General features: G+C 51.2%; 1 protein-coding gene across 1 annotated transcript in view; it reads left to right on the forward strand.

The window, feature by feature from the left end:
- The first annotated feature begins 1,122 nt into the window (after positions 1-1,122).
- GRIK3 (glutamate ionotropic receptor kainate type subunit 3) overlaps positions 1,123-19,225 on the forward strand; it is a 219,943-nt gene continuing 201,840 nt past the window's right edge. The window contains exon 1 of the mRNA XM_066269625.1: positions 1,123-1,616. Within this exon, the coding sequence (XP_066125722.1) occupies positions 1,502-1,616 (115 nt within the window). The 5' untranslated portion in view covers positions 1,123-1,501. The remainder of the gene's footprint in view (positions 1,617-19,225) is intronic.

Here is a 19,225-nt window from a genome sequence, read left to right on the forward strand (position 1 = left end):
GCCTAGCCGCTGCCGGTGACAGATTCGTTTATTTATCTACTGTATCGGCACCGCTTTGTCTCTGTCAAAAAGGTCATTAAACTCGCCTAACTGCATAATTCGAAGCCTCCTGCTCCAGACTCGCTCCACAGCCCTTCCCTTCCCTTCCCTTGACACCCAGTGCCACTTGAAAAAAAAATTATTATTGCTAATAAACAAGGTCTTTTTCTTTTCTTTTTTTTTTTTTAACCCTTTCTAGCTTGCTCCCACACTGGTCCTGCTCCGCCCCACTGGAAATTACAGTTTTTCTTTATTCTTTTTTCAGGAGGAATATGGGGGCAGCCCTTTACGTTTGCTGGAGGAAAGGGATGGGAAGTACCAGGGTATCTCAGCTGTCCCTCTGAATATAGGGATTTAGTCGTCTTCCTCCGAAGCCCCAGTCGTTGCAGTGCACAGTCAAGTCCTGCCTTCCACAGCAGAGGGTCTGGCCTGTGCTCCCACGTCCCTATCAGCTCCTGCAGCTCCCCTAGCTCAGCTTGGGCAATTCTCTTTGAATTGTCTCCCGGAGCCCCAGTCTCAACTCTGATTCTGTAAGGGGTGGGGTTAGGGAGGGAAACCGGCTCCTGGGTCAGGCTCCAGCCGCCACCGTCCAGCCAGCCCCAGCGGCGTGCGAGCGGGAAGGCGAGGCTCCGCAGACGGCGGGTTCCGGGTGCCTCTGTTCCCGGCGGGCGCGGCTCCTCCAGCTGGTCGGGCTGCTAGGCTGCCTCCGTCTCCCAGCTCCCGGTGCCAGCGCTCGTGCTCCGCGCCCGGCTCCCAGGCTCCGTGCCCTGGCAGTTGAAGGGACTAGGGGCGGCGGGCGGGTAGGGACGTCTGGGAATCGAGGACAGTCCTCGTCCTCCCGGCGTCCCCCAAAACCGTGTCCAGGGTTCCCTTCCCCGCCCCCTGCGCAGGTGTGAGCGCGCGAGTGTAGCCTCGGCGGGTGTGAGTGTGAAGTGTGTGTGTGCGCGGGGGAGTGCGCGGAGGGAGCGCGGGCGGCGGGCGGCGCGGGAGGCGGGAGGCAGGGCGCGGGGGAGGGGGCTGAGAGGGAGTGTGTGCGCGCGTGCAACTCCACTCCGGGGCTTTGTGCGAGCCCGGGCGATAGCATCGGCAGCGGCTGGAGGAGGAGCGGCCGGAGACGCGTGCAGCCCGCCCGCCAGCGCCCGGCAGCCGGGGCAGGTGGGACCCGCGCGGGAGCCGAGCCGACGCGAGCAGGAGCCGAGTCCGAGCGGAGCCCAGGCGGAGTCCAGGAGCCTGGCTAGCAGGCGGCCCGTGGGCAGCAGCCGGGCGGGGAGGGCGCCTGCAGGGCGGCCCCCCAGTAAGATGTGCGCGGCGCCGCGGGGCGCCCCCCACTCGCAGCAGCGCTCGGGAGCCGGGCAGCTGGGCCAGGCGGCGCCTTGGGGGCTGCTGCGCGCCGGCGCCTAGAGCTGCCGCCCCAGGGAGCCCGCCACGGCCGCGCCCGGGGCACGCTCGGCGGCGCCCAACGATGACCGCTCCCTGGCGGCGCCTCCGGAGTCTGGTTTGGGAATACTGGGCCGGGCTCCTCGTGTGCGCCTTCTGGATCCCGGACTCGCGCGGGATGCCCCACGTCATCCGGATCGGTAAGAGCTCCCCGGTGCCGAGGGTCTTCGTGCGTCCGGGCGGGGACGGGAATGGGGGACTCAGAACGCGATCCCAAGAGATTTCCCTAACCTTATCCGGCTGCCTGGCTGGGTGACCAGCAGGAGCTCTTTCTGGTGAGGATAAAGTTCTAAAGCTGGGGTCACAGGCCTTACTTATTAGGGAGGAGGCAGCCCGGTCGCGGCGGCTGAGGTCGAGGGGCCCTTGGCGCGCTTCTGGGAGGCCAGACCTAGCGGAGTGTAGCGAAGCGTTCCAGCCCCAACCCGAGTCGCGGGCGCATTTCCCGGCATCTGCCAGCCTGACCCTTCGCAGACCGAGTTCTGGGGACCCGGCTTCTCCAAGGAGCGGGAACCCAGGGGAAGGCGCCAACAACTTCGCTTCCCTCCTCGCTCCCCCTGGGCCCGTCGCCCCCACCTGGGGGCATGGCCCTAGTTGCCACGGCAGGGACGCAGGGTTCGGCTTGGTATGATGGGGGCGGCCATTCTCCTCTCCCAGTGGCCGCCTTTGGTCTCAGTGGCCCGCATTCAGTCCCGCGGCGTGGGGCATCGGAGGGGCAGCCCCACTGGTCGCTCCAGCCGCCCCTCGCGACAGAAGCCTCTCCCTGGCCTCGAGGTAGCACAGGTCGCGGGGAAAGGAGCAATCGAGCTTGCCCAACGCAGCTAGAGAAGGAGACGAGCCCTAGGGACGCGAGTGATTTTTAAAGTTAGCCGAAATCCCTCCGCAGCTGGCGGCGGCTGGCCCGGCTGCGCGCAGCTTTCTGCGGCTCTGGTGTCTCTGCGGCTCTGGTGTCTCCGCGTCTCTTCTCGCTCGAGACTCTTACTTGCGGCTTTAACTTTGTTGTGTGGCCGCCCAAGCACCCTGTAGACAGCGCTCTGGGCTGTGCGGGGTAGGGACGGAGGGTGTGTGTACCAGGCGCATGATCGCCAGGGCTGGGCTCGGCCTGGCCACGAGGGAGCCTCCACCTCGCAGGCTCTGCACTCGCCACCAGGCCGGAGACCCAGGCCGGAGACCCAGGCCTCCTGGGTTCACGAGGCGCCACCATTAGCTTCTAGCGTAAGACGGGTGGCAGAGCCAAGGCCACCTTCCTCCCCTGTGGCTCTTCTCCAGGTGCAGTCCCTGAGCTGCCAGAGGCTTGAGGGGTGCAAGGAACCAATGTCGGGTTTGGTTTCCTACTTGCGGTTCTCCTAGGAGGCGGTCAGATCCTGGGAATCTGCCTCCTCGTAGCTCTCTCCTGGATCCCAGACCCTCTTGAGCTTGACGTCTGCTCAGGCTGAGGTCCATACCCAGGATCCTGGTGGGTGCACACACGGGGAGGCAGGGAGGCAGAGGAGTCCAGTTACTGGACTCTGGGTACAGCCCTTATGGTCAGGCTTAACCCTTTGCAGCCCACGGTGTTCCTGGCAAGCCAAAAATATCATCTGTCTGTGTCCTAGTGCCCAATTTGGCCACCATTCCAGGGACAGGCAGCCCGTTCGTAGTGGGACAACAATTTCTTTATTCTCTCCTTCCTTTTCTCTGTTTTTTTGGGGGGCTTGCATGGTAGAATGCCCTTAGGAGAAAAGGGGAGACAAAAGGTGCGATGTGCTCACACATTGCAGGACCCTCTTCCGTGGCTCTTCCTCTGCAGGGGTGGAATGGGCATGCTCCCAGCCCAGCCTCAGGGACGGAGGTTTTGGAGCCTCAGCTGCAGCCACCTCAGAAGAATCAACTGAAGGGGACAGGATGATGTACCCTCACTTGACCCTTATGTGCAGTTGACTTGTACTGGGGGACTCCTCACTGCCCTGAGGGGAAGCCTCAAGCCTGCCCGCCCTTTCTTGGGTTCAGCGTGTAATAATGCAATTAAGGATGGCAAAGCCCTCTTCTCTTCTAATCTTCCTCGTATTAAGCCCTAGGATTAATTAGCGTGTCGGCCCAGGCCATTTATATCCAAGAGCCTGGCCCTATTTGATTTTCAGCCCGAGGACTAGGGTGCTGTGCGGATGCCAAACGTGACCACCGGAACTGCGCCAGCTTGGATGGAGGATGGGAAGGCTCTGAGGCCTCTGGGCTTCTCTGGAGCTTCCTGGGGAGTTGAACTTCAGTCCTTCTGAGTCCAGGCTCAAGCCTCTCAGCTGGAGTCAGGGAACTAGAGTGGACGTGCACACACAGAGAAAGATTCTCTTGCTGTAACCCAAACATACCGCCTTGGTTGGGCCCAGTGCCATCTCCCTTTGCTCATCCCTCCCCATCCCTATGATCTCAGGGCTCTGGCTGGGGCTGCAGGAATTGAAGCCCCAGAAATTGAGCTCAGGAGTGTGCTGCATGCTTGCGGTGAAGGTTCTCACAACTGGTACCTGAGCCGGCTGTGCTGGGAGCCCAATCCTTGAGCAGGCAGGCGTTGCCGAGCACCGGCCAGGGAGAGCGTTTTCCGCAGGTGTGAAAAGGGCTCTCTGGGCTGGGGAGCAGTGTACCGCCCTCTCTCTTTGTGCCTCTTTTGGGGGCTGAAATTTCCTCTTAGACAAGGAGATGGATAGCTCAGCAGTGTGACAGAGTGTTCAAACAATCCGTCTTGAATAGATGAATTGCATTGCTCTGTCTTTTTGTAATTGTGTCTATCAGAGGGAGAGGTCAAGGCATTGATTGCTTGGATGGTTCGCAAGTAACAAAGGAGAGTGAGGGAGAGAGAGTAATTGGATTGTAGTCTGCAGAGGGAAAATGATCATTGATTATTTTATATGAATATGTGGAAGATGTATTCTGCGTGTGATTATCAGTTGTTGCTCATTGAAGGTTCTCAAGGCATATTATTCGGTGTTTTATTATTATCATCATCATCGCTATTATTGTTCAGATGGATCCTGGTCTTAACTCATGGAAAGCCGTTTAATGCACGAGTCTTCTCAGCCAAATGGGCTTCAGTGACCTCATGTGGGGACCTGGATTTCCTGGTTACGCGACTCAGAAGCTGAAGTGGAGGGGCTCTAGGGAGGGGCTGGTGTGGGAGCTAGGAGGCCTGGGTTTTCTGCTCTGCCTTCCACCGGGTTACCCAGCCACCTTGTTCAAATCTCACACTCCCCTGCCCCCCAGCTTGAGCCCATTTCCCTCTCTGTAAACTGTTAGGTTGGCCGTGATGGTTTGGGCTATTCTGTAGCTTTGAAGTTCCTTTCAGTTCAGGCTGGTGGGGACTATTGGCACCATTGCAGATCTGTTGTGTAGCTCTATAGTTAGATTCGTTGTGTTTCACGAGGCTCCCTCATGTTACATACGTACTGTAGGATCGAGGGCCAGCCTAGAATTTGAAAAGGGAACCAGACAGCGGTGGCAGCAGCTGGGGAGCTCGAATGGATGGATGGTGGTGATCTCTAGCCAGCCAGGGGGGAGGTTCAGAGCCAAATGACTGCAGAGACATAAAGCAGGTGTGTGTGCGCTCGTGCACGCACGTGTGTGTGTGTGTGTGTGTGTGTGTGTGTGGTGGGGGCTGGGGGTGAGAGAGGAAAGGGCTGGCTCAGCTCTGGACTCTCTGAGCACCTATAGACAGAGTAGATCGGAGCTATGAGGCCCAGAGCCTAAGCTGGGGGCCCCAGCAGGCACCTTCAGTCTGTCCCAGGGTAGTGAGGTACCCTTCCCTAGAGTTTTCAAGCCATCCCAGTCTGCATCTCCTCCCATGAGGTGACTCAAATTGTCCTGAAAGCTTGTCTCCTGTTTGGGAGCCACTGCGAGTAAAACAATGAGAAATTTCTCGCAGTGACTGGTGATGCGCTGAAACATCACCGCCTTGTAGGAGCAGACAGGAGCTGAATGAAGATCAATAGGGCTTTCCCCCCTGGAAGTAAATAGCTTCAGACAAGACCTGGGAGTGGCCCAAGGGGCCTTAGAAAGCATTAACTTGAGGAATTTCTGCCTCCACTTTCTAGCCCAGATGCTCCTGTCAGCCCGGGCTTCCCTCCCCCTCAAGTTGGAGTTTAATTTCTTCTTGATGCCTGCCTTGCACTGCACTAAATGGCTTCTGATGTCAGGATGAGCTGGGTTTTTTCAAGGTGGTTTATGCAGGGTGAGTCAGGTACCGTGTCCCTACTAGGCTCTTCCAAGGCCACTTGCATCCCTCAGCCTCGGGGTACGACAGCTGATTTCAGAAGACTAACCGTGCTTTGCTATTTGAAAGGACTTTTCAGGGACCCCTCTTCATCTCCTACCCCTTTAAGAAAACAAGGCTGCCTAGTAGCTCAGTTGGTTAGAGCATCGTCCTGAAATGTCCCTGTTCAGAATACATACAAGAATCAACCAGTGAATACATTAATAAACAGAACAACAAATCTCTCCCTCCCTCCCTCCCTTTAGTTCTCTAAAAAATTAATTTATAAAATAACATTTAAAAAATGAATTTAGCTGCTTTTAGGACTCTGGTGCTTGTGAGCCTCACTGGATCACTGCATTCCCACCAGCATCCCCTGTCCCTGCCCCAGAAGACCGGGAGGAGGCGCACAGACCCCTATGGGCACTGGAACAACCTCTCCTCTCGGAGCAGGTGCAACACTCTATGCGGAAGAGGCTGCAGGGCTGCTTGTTGTGCTCTTATAGGGGGAGACCTGGTGTGCTCAACAAGTGAGGCTGAGCTCCTTCCACCTTGTAACCAACCGCTGCCCTTGCCTCTGCCTCCCACTGTTTTAGCCTGAGCCCCACTTTGCTTGCTCAAGACCCTCCAGAGGGAACAGGGAAAGCTGACGCTCCACTTGGCTGGGCAGCTGCAGAGAGGAGCCCAGAGCTCCTCAGGCCCTGCCTGGCAACAGAGAGGACTCAAGCTCCAGGATCAGGGCTCTTCCTCTGGGACCAGCACCCAGCAGGTTCCAGCCTGTCTTCCCAAGGCTGGTGTGATGGGGCTGGGGCTTTGGCTGGGTGGATGGGTCAAGGGCCTGTGTGATGCAACCAGGGGTTGTGTGAGCTTGTTAGCTTGCATAGTTTTCCCAGGTGCTGATCCCCAGCGGCAGCACCAGGGGGCAGTGTGTCTGTGCCGAGGCGGCAGGGTTGGCCATATCTCCAGCCTGGAAGCCCACCTGGGTCTGGAGCACAATTAGACTAGTAAAACAACAACACAACAAGACTCCAGCCCCCAATTTATTTGAGCACGCATTTACTGCTAGGCACGGGCTAAGTGCTTTTCAAACAATGACTAGTAATGTGGGCAAATAGTAAGTGCTCAGTAAATGTAACTGTTGCATTTTCCCCAGCGTGTTATTTAGTCTTCACCACCCTACAGGCATTACTCCCATTTTGTGGATGAGGGAACTGACTTTGTGGTCACTTGTCCAAGATCACACAGCCAGTGAGTGGTAGAGGCAGGATAAGCACCCCAGTCCCGTCAGCCTGACTCCAGATCCTGTGCTTTTCGCTGTCTGTGGAGTTGGAAGATAGAAAATGATTTTTACAGGCACTGAGCACAGTGCCCCGCCCCCATGGTTCTGGGTACTGAGTGTGGCCTGGATGGGCTGGGCTGTCTCACCTGCTATAGGGGATAGCTGTGTGGGCTCTGCGACATGTAACCCTACCAGTGCCAGTTAGACCGTCCTTGCTGATGGGCTGTGAGGCAGACATGCTTCCCTGAGAGGAGCAGTAAGGATGGTCTTTGTCATTCTGCCAACACACATTCTTATTCTGACTACAGCCCCCCACCCCCACCCCTTGTCCGGCCTCCTGTACTCTGCCCAGCACTTTAATCCAAGCCTGAAATAAAGCTAAGACTCTACCTTTGGTGTGGCCAGTCCCCCCACAGGAATGCCTCTGCTCTGGGGACTCTAGTTTACATGTCCCCTGGCAGCCACTAGGCTGTTCTCAAAGACATCATCAGAACCTTGGGGAACCCCAGCACCCCATATCTGGATCTTCCCCTCACTTCCGTCTCCGTCAGCTAGTGACCTGGCTAGAGAAGGCGGCTGGTGAGTTAGCTCTTTGTTCTCCCTTCCTTCCATGCCCTCCTTCCCCCCTCCTCAGTCCCATACCCTCTTCCTTCCAACATCCCTTCCAGGCTAATAAGTTTTATGGCCATTTTTTTTGAAAAGCAAAAATCACATTCCAACCTTTTAAGTAGAGCCTGCCTTGCTAGGAACTGAGTTGGCAGGACAATAGGAGGGTAAGGCACACTGATGCTGGGCCCTGGAATAGGCATTGCCGTCCTACAAATGGTGTGGGCAGAGTGTAAGGGCCTGGGTGCAAGAGCTGCCCAACCCACCCTTCCCCACGGAGAAGACCTAGCCTTTTTATTCCACCATGTTCCTTCTCTCAGGGGACGCGGAGAGACTTCGATAGTGGTGGCTGCCGGGGACCGAACTGTTCTAGAAGTGAGGGGAACTGCACTGGTCAGGGTCTTTCCAGAGGTGACAGATTTGAAATGGGGGCACAAACAGAAGAGTCATGTCATTGTCTAAGACCGCAATTTCCCCATCTGTAAAATGGGGCTATTGCTCCCTGCTTCATAGAGTCACAGAGGTGTGACATCTTTTCAAAAAAGAGCTTCAAAGATGTCTGGAGATCAGCTTTCCTTCTTTTGTTGTCTGAGGAGTCTGACAAGCACAGAGACAGAATTAGAGTGGGGTGGGGGTGAGGTGAGGCAGCTAATGAACAGAATTTCGGGAGACTCTCAAGGGTTGACCTTGCACTTGTACCGGTGACCATGAGAGTGAGCGCCTCCTTCAATTTTGTACCCCTACATGCCTCACTGACCTACAGCAGCACCTGAGTTCACGGAGTCGATGTCATTGTCTGACTCTCTTGTGCTCCAGAGACAAACCATTTTTGTTTTTTTATTTAGAAAATTAAATTTAATGGGGTGACATTGATCCATAAGAGTACATAGGTTTCAGGCAAACATTTCTATAGCATTCGAACTGTTGCTTATGTTGTATACCCATCACCCAAAGTCAAATCATTTTCCGTCACCATATATTTCAGAGACAAAATCTTAACTGAGTTGTGATTGGGAGAGAGGAGACTGGGTTGAGGGCAAGAGGACGGGGTTTGAGGACCACAGGTAGTTCTGACTTTGGTTTTCCATTTGCCACACTGGGCAGCAGCTGTACCCAGAGCACTCTTGCTCTCCTCCTTTGGAATTCCCTCCAGGGTCCACACTACTTCCTGCTCCAGGCTGGCACACCCCCTCTCTTCAAAGATCACTTTCCCTTGTCCCTCTCCTTGCTTCCCTTGACCTTTAGACCTTGTTTACTAATGTTTATTGACCTTGGCTGTAATTTTGCCTGTGGATGTCTAGGGCTTTCCCTAGTGCATGTGTGTCATGCCTATGGGCACCTATGGCTGTCTCTCCCCATTGCTACCAAGAGACAGGATGAATTTTTTTGAATCTAATAATATATTTTATTGATGCTAAGATGGACACACACACACATACACATCTCTGAAATTAGTATGTGTCTCACATGTCGTGTCCAAATGTACTTGCGGGATTTTTTTCTTTCTTGACACTAACACATAATGGTATATATCGTAGGTTTGATGAAATGTGACGGACCTGAGTTTGAGGGTGAGTTTAATACGTACTTGCTGTGTGACCTTGGGCATGTCACTTTACCTCTGAATCTCCATTTCTTCATCTATAAGATAAAATTATTAATATTAGGTTAATCTATATTTAGCTGTTTTTGACCTACAAAAATTTTATATGGTTGAATCTTATAGTATGTGCACCGGGTTAGTGGGAGGATTAAAGGAGATAAAGTATATGCAGCTCTTTGCACAGTGTCTGATGCTTAATAAATGTTGGGAGAAGAGGATTCTCCACAGTGGAGGCCATGTCTCCACCATCAGACTTTGAACTAAGAGGCTGTCTGCTTCTCATATACTCTCTGCCTTGTGCCACCCCTCATGCTCAATATTCCATGCAGCTCAATACATGTCATTTTCCCACTACCCACGTACCCTGCAGGGGAATTAGCAACCTGTGACAATTATCCACCATGCCACGGAGCAAGAGAGGAGCCCTTTCTCAGAGGATCCTGTATGTCAGCTTCCAAAACTCCTGCTGGCCTGTTATTTTTTACACACCTGCAGCCACAGGGTGCTAGTTCCTCCTACATTCGCAGTATTTTCATTGAAATGCATTTTGCATGTATCCAGAGATGGGAAGACTCTGGTTATGGCATGTGCAGGGGCTGATGCAGGGAGTCTCGATCAGTCTTTAGATGAGGAGTCCAGTCTTGCTTCCCGGGCAGGCAGCAGGTGCAGCCCAGAGAGGGTCTGCAGCCGGAGGCTGGCCCTTAAGGGACAGGCACTGCTAGCTCTGCTGGGAGACACCAGGTAATGAGGCTGCGGCAAAAGCCAGGGAGGAGAGAGTCCCCATCGTGATCATTCAGATTGGAGAAAATGAGATGGAATGAGATCCGGGGAGGGGGAGAGGAGTGGCGACCTTGACTCCAAATCCTTTGGTTCCATGCTGAATGGTAGTTAAGGAAGGCAGAGGGGAGAAGGGAGGTGAGAAGGGGCTAAGATTCTAGTTTGTGTGAAGAGGGTTCTAATCCATAGGAGACAAGTCTTGCCTTCTTAAAGGGCTGATGCAGACAGGCTGCCGATGGAAGGGGGTTTACAGAGTTCTCAGGAAAACGCAGGGATGAGCTCTTTAAAGATGGGAACGAGAAAGACTTCTGCAAAGCCTTTCTGCATCTGCTTTGCAGAACTGAAATATGCTATTCCAAAAAGCTTGCCCAATTGGGCGGAAAAGCAGGAGCAGGCAGCCAGGCAGCCACCGACTTCCCAGGGCTCCAGGCACCACATTTCGTCTATGGTGAAGAGTGAAGACTCATAGAATTCAGGCTGAAAAGAACCCCAGGGGTCATTCCAGGCCTCTGGTTCTCAAACAGTCGCATGCGTAAGAATTACTTGGAGTGTTCAGTAAAATACAGATTGCTGGGACCCACCCCAACAGCCTCTGGTTCAATGAGTCTAGGGTGAGGCCTGAGAATTTTCATTTTAACAGTTTCCCAGTAATGCTGATGCTGCTCATCTGAGATACCAGACTTGGAGAACCACTGTTGTAAGACACAGGAGGATTTCCTCAGTAGGTGCATATCTCATTTCTGATTGAACACCACCTGTGAAGGGAAGCTCATCACTCTTTGACCTTGCTTTTGTTCCTGATTGCAAATGTTTTGCCCCCTTCCAATCTTTCTTGCAAATGTTCCCCCTCAAACTTGTCTGCCTGCAGTTCCTGGGAAGGCAATATAATGGTGAACATTGGAAATGTGAGTTCTGAAATCCATCTCTCTGACTTTAAGCTCTTATTCCTGCCCTCTAGACTGTCACTTTGGGTACATCACTTAACTTCTCTAAACCTAGATTTCCCCATCTGTAAAATGGGGATAATAATTGATTTGACCTCATGGAACCATTGTGAGAATTAATATATTTGTAACAGAGGGAGCTCTCAATACATTTTAGCAATCTAGCATTGTAAATAAGCTTGCAGGCTCTGGAATCTGACAGCCTGAGTTTGAAAGCTGCCTCCATCACTTCCCACCTGTGTGATCTTGGGCAAACTATTTAATCTTGCAAAATAATAGTAATAAGGACATAACCTGCCTCGCATGGCTTTTGTAAGGATTAAATGAGTTAATGCATGTAAAGTGTTTAGATCACCGCCATGTAAGCACTCAATAAATATTACCCGCTACTCTTAGAATTACAATCCCTCTGCCCACTGATTGTGGTTCGAATTTGCTCTCCATCCTACAATACAGCCCTATAGAAATGTAAAGAAAGGCATTTCTTCAGATTAAAGGTGCCCAAATCTTCCCGGTAGCATGGTATTAAGAACTAATCATAACCCCGCTTAGATATTGAAACCCGTCAGCTCATCACCTCCCCAGATCCAGCTTTGATGTCTCATTCGACAACACCCGATTCTTTTAGCCTTTGCAGCAGCCATTTCGCTCTGTTGATTTGTACTAAGCTGGTGGTCTCATGAGATCACTAGGACTTTTCCACAGGCATTGCTGTTTATCTATAACGTCTCTCATCCTCTCTTTGGCAGTTGATCTTTTGAGCCTAAAGGCAGGACCTGTCATTTATCCCTAGTAAATCCCATTATTGAACCTTCAGATGGTTATTCTTCTCTTTGTTTCTGGAGCACCAAAGCCCTGTTCCCTTCTCTCCATCCTTGGGAGGTAGGCATGAGTTTCGCCCTCTTCTTCCTTCTTGACCTCCCACTGATGATCTGTTGTGAAGAGGTTGAGTGGTTATTTGGCCTATAAGATGGTTGGAGTTGTGAACTACTGCTCTGGATGGTGAAGCATCCATAGCTTCCTTTCTATTGTCCAATATGCTTCATGCCATCTGAGATGAATACATCCCCCCTCGCTTCAGTTATGTCCACCATCAATACATTAGGCAGGCAATGACCAGTGTCAGAGTCAGCTGGCTTTATTCAGTGGTCTTGGATTCACTATTTTACACTTTAACCAGCTTCAAAATCCCACTGGCTTCCTCATGCTCTCAGACCTTCTACGACCCATCATGGCTGGCATCTCCAGACTCATGCACTGTTCCTCTTTGCCCCACATGACCTCTCAGCTCCACTATACTGAGCATCCAAATCCCCAGAAGGTACTGTGCTTTCCCTCTGACTCTGTGCCTCTGCTTCTGCTATTCTTCCTGGCTAACTTCTAGTTATCTCTCAGGTCTCAGCAAACATGTCTTTTCTTCCAAGAAGGCTTTCTTGACTCCCATCTCCTTCTGTGGGTCCCCACAGTCCCCTGAACTTTCTCTGTCATAGGACCTACTATACTGTAATTCTTAGTTACCTTAGATATAAACACTGTACAAGCATGAACCATAGCTGACTTATTCACCACTTGTCCAATGCATCTAGCACTGTGCATGGTACATAGTAGGGGATTGATGACTATTTGTTGAATAAATGAATGCATTGGTGAATACAATCATTTGAATATAAGACCATCTCACTACCCTGTCATCCAGCTCAACATGTTTTCCATGTTGTCAAAAGGATTTCATGGAAGATATTGTTAGAGTCTTGAATGAAGTCTGTGTCTTAATGGTGTCCTTCTGATACATCAATTTAGCACCTTCTATGCTAAGACCTTTTCCATGTAGACTATTGGGACTAGCTGGAGTACTTAGGGCAGTAGCACTTCTTTCTCAGGCCTAGAATGGTCTTTACATTTATTGTCTGGTTCATCTCATGATTCTCCTTTTTTTTTTTCTTTTTTGTATTTCTCTGAAGTTGGAAACAGGGAGGCAGTCAGACAGACTCCCACATGTGCCCGACCGGGATCCACCCGGCATGCCCACCAGGGGGCAATGCTCTGCCCCTCTGGGGCGTCGCTCTGCTGCAACCAGAGCCATTCTAGAGCCTGAGGCAGAGGCCACAGAGCCATCCTCAGCACCCGGGCCAACTTTGCTCCAATGGAGCCTCGGCTGCGGGAGGGGAAGAGAGAGACAGAGAGGAAGGAGAAGGGGAGGGGTGGAGAAGCAGATGGGCGCTTCTCCTGTGTGCCCTGGCCGGGAATCGAACCCAGGACTCCTGCACGCCAGGCCGACACTCTACCACTGAGCCAACCGGTCAGGGCCGATTCTCTCTTTGAGACACACAAACTGTCTACTTCAAGAAGAGACAGAAGAAAAGACCATGATCCACCTGCTTTTTCTGGGCTTACCCCTCCCTCCTTTCCACTTACCTCTCAGCATTCCTGCTGCTCCCGCTGGGAGCTGACCCAAGGGAACATCTGCTGTTCCTTCCTTAATAGACTGGGCAACCACGACAGCTGCCTGGCAGAACTGTAGCTGTGTCATTGAGCTGCCACCAGTCATGGGACTGGCCTCCTCTTTTCCCGCCTTTGCCATTCCACTGGATCCTGATAGGATGTGTAGACACAGGCCTACATGACAGCTTTCTGGAGAGTGAAGTTGACAGTGAACCTGGAGATTCGGGCTGAATAGATAGTCAACCTGGGCCATTTAGCCCTGGGAACATATTCATCATCCACCCTGGGTTACGGGGAATGGGAATGTGTGCACATGTGTGTGTTTCTGTCCTTATAAGAGACAGCCAATGTAAGAGAAGAGTTAGCTTCTCTAGCATAGGCTTCCAAAGTTGGGACTCAACAGCTATTTTTTATCCTAAGCCTGGTGAATGAATATAGTGACTTTCTTTTGGATCAATGGGGAAACTGAGGACTTTAGGGATGGTCCCAATTCCTGACTGACTGGGCTGATCTGTGTACCATATCAGTATAGCTGAGAGTACGGGTGGGGCAGGTTTACAGTGGAGCCTCCTGAACATGGCAGGACTGGGATCTCCCCTGAGGCCAGGCCCTCCCCTTTCTTGCTTTTCTCCCCTAGAAAATAGATGACACATTATGAGCAGAAACAGCCTGTTGCCTACATGGCCATTTTTCCTGCCCAGTTTAATAGAGGTGACAGCCGTCTATTTTACTTGTCTTGTAACATTGAATCAGTAAATAAAATATGGGTGAACTCGCAGGTTTAGCTGAATTATGGCTGATCTGTGGGGACTGAGGGCTGGGGGAGAGCTGAGCAGAGATTGAATCCCTGGCTTCTGGCAAGAGAGGCTGAGCCTTGTGTCTTTCTCTGGATCCAGAGAACCTTTTTGTGCTGGAGGAGGCCATGCCAGGTCATCGTATTTGAACTTATGGAAGAACACAGGTGGAGGCACCCTGAAAGTTGGAGCTACAGGAGTACATTACCTGTCCCCACTTTTTTTCTATCACAGATTGGGATGCGGAGGACTGAGAGGGAACATAACTGGAGACACACACCTTGATGAGCCATGGGAAAAATCAGATGAAAACATGGGACCCTGGCCCCATCCCCTGCAGTCTACTAAGAAAATTTCATACACTTCCTTATTACACACACACACACACACACACACACGCAGCACACAGCACACGTTTGAAGCTTTACATTTTCAGTCTTAAGAGAGATAAGGAGACTAGATTTTTCCACTGTGGCAAAACAGTGAAGAGAGAAAGACAAATTCGATTCTTGTGTGTTTATAAGGCTCTTAGGTGCTGATACAGCCTGTGTGGTTCCGTGAGAGGTAGGGAAATTAAAGTTCACCCCTAACCTCTGCGTTCAGCACCACGGACAGCAGCCTGCCCTCGGGGTGGCAATGGGCGCCATCTGCACGCAGACTTCCCTCGGAAGGGTGATGCAGTTACTGTAAGGTCTTGCTCAGCAGGCATTCTTGTTCCAAATGCTATTCCGCTAGGACTCTGGTGTTCAAAAACCGGACTGAGATGTTTAGCAGTCATACAGTAGCTAGTAGTAACTATCATTTGTGGTTGTTTGAATTAACTCTCAGAAAAAGAAAATGAAGTGAACAGATAGAATTTTCTGCCCCCACCCCCCAAACATAAATTGTTCTTCAATCTTTCGTGGCTGCCCGGCTTGTCTGCTATGGAGCAGCAGCAGATGACAAAACGAGTGAATGTTGCATTGTCAAATATCACATCTGATATTGAGCGTCTTTGCTCAGCTTGTCGGCCTCATCTTTCACATTGCATTTGGTAAGTAGGCTTGTGTTATGTGTTTTTATCCTACTAAATGTGATTTCTTTAAACTGTTTTATGTGGCATTATTTCTTGACTTGCAGAGTCCTGCATACTTATAATAGAGCTGTATTTTCAGCTAGTCACTAAAATTACCCCTTGTTCAGGTAATGGGAATCAAATGTGTCACAGCTTCGTGGCATTCCCCAAAGAACCCAGTAGCACCAGGCGCTCCACCACCTGGATGGGTCTGAAAAGCCTTGTGATCGTACTAGAAATGGATAAAGGTCTCTCCCAGGCAGGAAAGTGACCTCAGCATGCCTCTGAGGAAAGAGGAGTTCTGGTCCATAACTGGGGTACTGAGAGGGGGCTGGAATGCCTGCACTAGAAACCAAAGGGCGTACGAGGCTAAGAGTCTTAGAATGATGAGTCAGAGGAATTGGCTTTTGCCTCTGAATAAGGAGTGGGGTTTAGGTGAATGGGCTTCCCGGATTTAGGAGGCCAGATGGCACCTTGAAAGTCATACAGTAGCTAGAAAGATCTGGAATGGGCAGGGAGGAAGTGGGCCTAACAGGTAGGGTCTTCCATAGGCCCTGAGTTGAGACAGCTCGGTGAGAGGGGATGGGGATCTGTGCTGCTCCTGCTTGCAGCCACAGGATCAGAGAAATCTGCTTTGGCAATGTGGCTATTTTTATGCTGTTTGTAATTGTTTGTTTCCTGTCTTTTTTTTATGTGGAGTCTGGGCTGACTCACTGATTCACTGAACATTTTTGGAATGTCCACTCTGTGTACTGCAGAGTACACAGAGCAGGGGATTGCGGGGGTCCGGGGAAATGGAGCCGCATTCCTGCACCGGCTGGCATCTGAATCCCCTCATGGTAGGTCCAAGTAGGTGACCTGCAGTCACCTAAATAGTTCCTTGAACGTTTAAGTACATACGGTTCAGACCAGAGCCCTGCACCTTGATCTTCCTCATTCTCCTGTGTGTTGGGGAGGAGTACTGAGGCTCAGAGAGAAGAGACAAGCTAAAAATTATACAGTACAACCACAGCTCTTCCCTTTCACCCTTTGCTCCCGCATTCCTTCTTGCCCTTGCTCCTTATCAATCACTCTGTCACTGGTATTGTCCTGAGAATTCTTCCTCCCTTGACCTGTCCCACTGCATCCTCAAGCCCCACTCAGTGTTCATTTTGGCCAGTGCTTTGTCTCCTGGCAGAACTGGACCTTAGCATTTCTAGATGGGGTGGGTATGTGTGTCAGGAGGATGGAGAAAGTTAGGGGCAGGTGTTAGTATTCAATCTTTTTTTAAGTCTCTGAAGGATACGAATCTATCTCCTGGGTGAGAAAGTTCTTCTTTCTGGCTAATCCATATTCTTCCTGCTGCAATGGAAATCCATCTCATCCATGACCTGCCACGGCTATTTGTGGAGTTTGGGAAGGAACATCTAGATCGGAAGCCAGTAGCTTCAGGGACTTTTCTTTCTGAGGCTGTAGCAAAGAAACTCTCAGACAATTAAACTGAAATAGCTACACTTTTGCTTATATGGGTTTGGACAGATTTATAATATTTTCTTTTTTAAAAAAATCGGAACCTTTTCATGGAGACAATGATTTACAGAATAATCAATGTCTTTATGTTCCTAATACATTGGAGTGATTTGTCAGTGCAGGCATCAGTTCTCCCAGGGGCTGGGGAGGGCAGACAGCCTTTGAACCTGACTCACCTGGCAGAAGGTGCCTTTTTCTGTGAGCTACTTTGATCCCAGACCTGGATCTAAGGCCCATAGTAAGGAAGGTCTGGAGCTCCTGCGGCTTCACTCTTTGAGCAAAAATGCTAATGCTTTCTCTTCATCAGCCTCAGCCCCACCCAGAGAGAGGTAATGTGCAGCACGTGCAGTCTCCACCATACGAGTATGGAGACAAAGTGCCAGAGATGCTTAAAGACCAGAGTTTGGGGACGTGAAGGCAAGAGTGGTCATCTCTGAATCTCTGAGGGCTGAAACATAGAAGAGGGAGCAAACCTGGTTTTGGGGGTCCCGGAAAAGAGAATTGGGGCCAGTGGGTGATGGTCCAAGAAGGCAGAATTTGGTTCAACACAAGCTATCTCATATTCATGCTACTTGAAGATAAAATAAGATACCTTAGGGAGTAGTGAGCTTCCTGTTATAGGAGATATTCAAAACAGGTTGGTTAGGGATGTTACAGAGGGGTTCTGGTTTGCTTCCACTGTGCTATTCAAGGCATTCTCAACTGTGCAGCTAGAGATTCTATAAACATCCAGGCTTTCTGAGTTCCCCAAAAGGCCAGGGCCGTGCCTGCTCCACATTATACAAACCCCATGAAGGCTGAGCTCAGCATGGTGGTTTCAAGGAATACTCTTACCAAGCTCCTCCCTGCGTGTCTCTTTCAGCATGTCCACCCTTGGCAGTGCCCATGGGTCAGGAAGGAGACCAGGGGCTGCAGCCAACTACAGCGAGAGCCCTGGCATCAACAGTTTTGAGCAGTATAATGCCAACTATACTGGCATGCCTGGTTTTATTTAATTTTCACATCTCTCTGATGTATGATTACTTTTCTTTTGCAGATATAGAAACTGATGTCCAAGGTCAGGGTGGAGCTGTATGCACTCATTCCACAGGGCATTGTTTACTCAGTGAGACTTCACTGAGGCCATACTGTATGCCAGCCCCGGGCCAGGTGCTGGGACTACTAGGGTGTACAAGATGGATGTGATTCTTACCCTCATGGAGCTTGCTGTCTGGGAAACAGGCATCAAAGAGTCATTACAAGTTCAAAGTGAGTTACAGAAAGGAAGTGTGGACTTTCAAGGAACATTGGGAAAGGCTTCTCTGAGGAAGTGTCATTTGGGGAGACCTGAGGGACAGTTAGGCGAAGGTAATGGGGGGGCGGGAGGAAGCTGTGTTCTAGGTAGAGGGAATAGCACGCACAAATGCCCAAGGGGCAGACAGTTGTGTCAAGTTGAACCACATCAACTACCAGCTTTGTAGGTCAAACAGCAACAATTTTATGTTTCAGACTAGTGTTTAAAACACTCAGGGAGGTCCAGTGTGAATGGAGTAAACAGAAAAGGATGTGGGAAAATAAGGTCTGAGTAGTGGGCCTTCTGGATGGCTGTATAAGCTAAGGTAAGGAGGCTGGGCTTTCTCTGAAGGGTGCTAGGGAGCCATTGAGGACTACATGCAGGGGAGCAACATAACCAGATATGTATCTGTGAAAAGTCCTGGTGGCTGGGTGATGACGCTACAGAAGTACAAGTGGAAGCTGTTTAAGTAGTAGTTCAGGTGTGAAAGGACAGGGAGGTGTCACACAGAATGGAGGGTTGGTTGGAGACCCGTGTCCTGACTCCTGGCCCAGGGCTCTCCACAGAAACCTGGCAGTTCTCTCTGCTCCACGCCTGAGCACTGGAGGCCAGGCCGTGACATGCACGCACAGTTCATCCTGGAACCATGCATCTATTTGTGAGACCTCCATCGATGAATGCCACATTTGACTGTGTGCAAGCTCAGCTGGGCCTCCAGCCCTATTTCATGGTTCCCTGGTTTGACCACAGAACCCTACGTGTGTTCTGTCTCTTGGAACCCAAGGCAGTGAACGCTCCTTGGCTGGTGGCTGCTCCCCTTGCAGCCTCCTCCAGCAGGCAGGCAGGTCCTGGATGTCTAGCTGCCTGGCTAGGCGTTCTGCGAGTCTTAGATCCCACTGACTACCTACCGGCAGGGAGGCCCAAGGAACAGGCTCTGTCTGGTCTCAGCTTTTTTCTTAGAAGTTTCCAAGGGGTCAGGAGCTTCCCTATGGCTGATCTGAAACCTGTTCACCTACTGAGGGTAGAACCCCTTCCTTTTCCTAGGCAGATGTGGTGGGAGCAGGGAGACCTCAGCCTGCAAGACAGGTGCAGGGGTCACTGATATCTAGGACCACTGCAGCAGAGGTGGCAGCAGCAGCCCCACATAGATCTTTTGGGCTCTGCTTCCCTTATGGTTTCAATTTCCAGCACTCTGTGCTATAACAATATGACTGTATTCATAAAAATAACAACAGAGATCCCTTGAGGGCTTACA

This window comes from Saccopteryx bilineata, chromosome 3 (genome assembly GCF_036850765.1).
Source record: "Saccopteryx bilineata isolate mSacBil1 chromosome 3, mSacBil1_pri_phased_curated, whole genome shotgun sequence".
Classification (NCBI taxonomy): Eukaryota; Metazoa; Chordata; class Mammalia; order Chiroptera; family Emballonuridae; genus Saccopteryx; species Saccopteryx bilineata.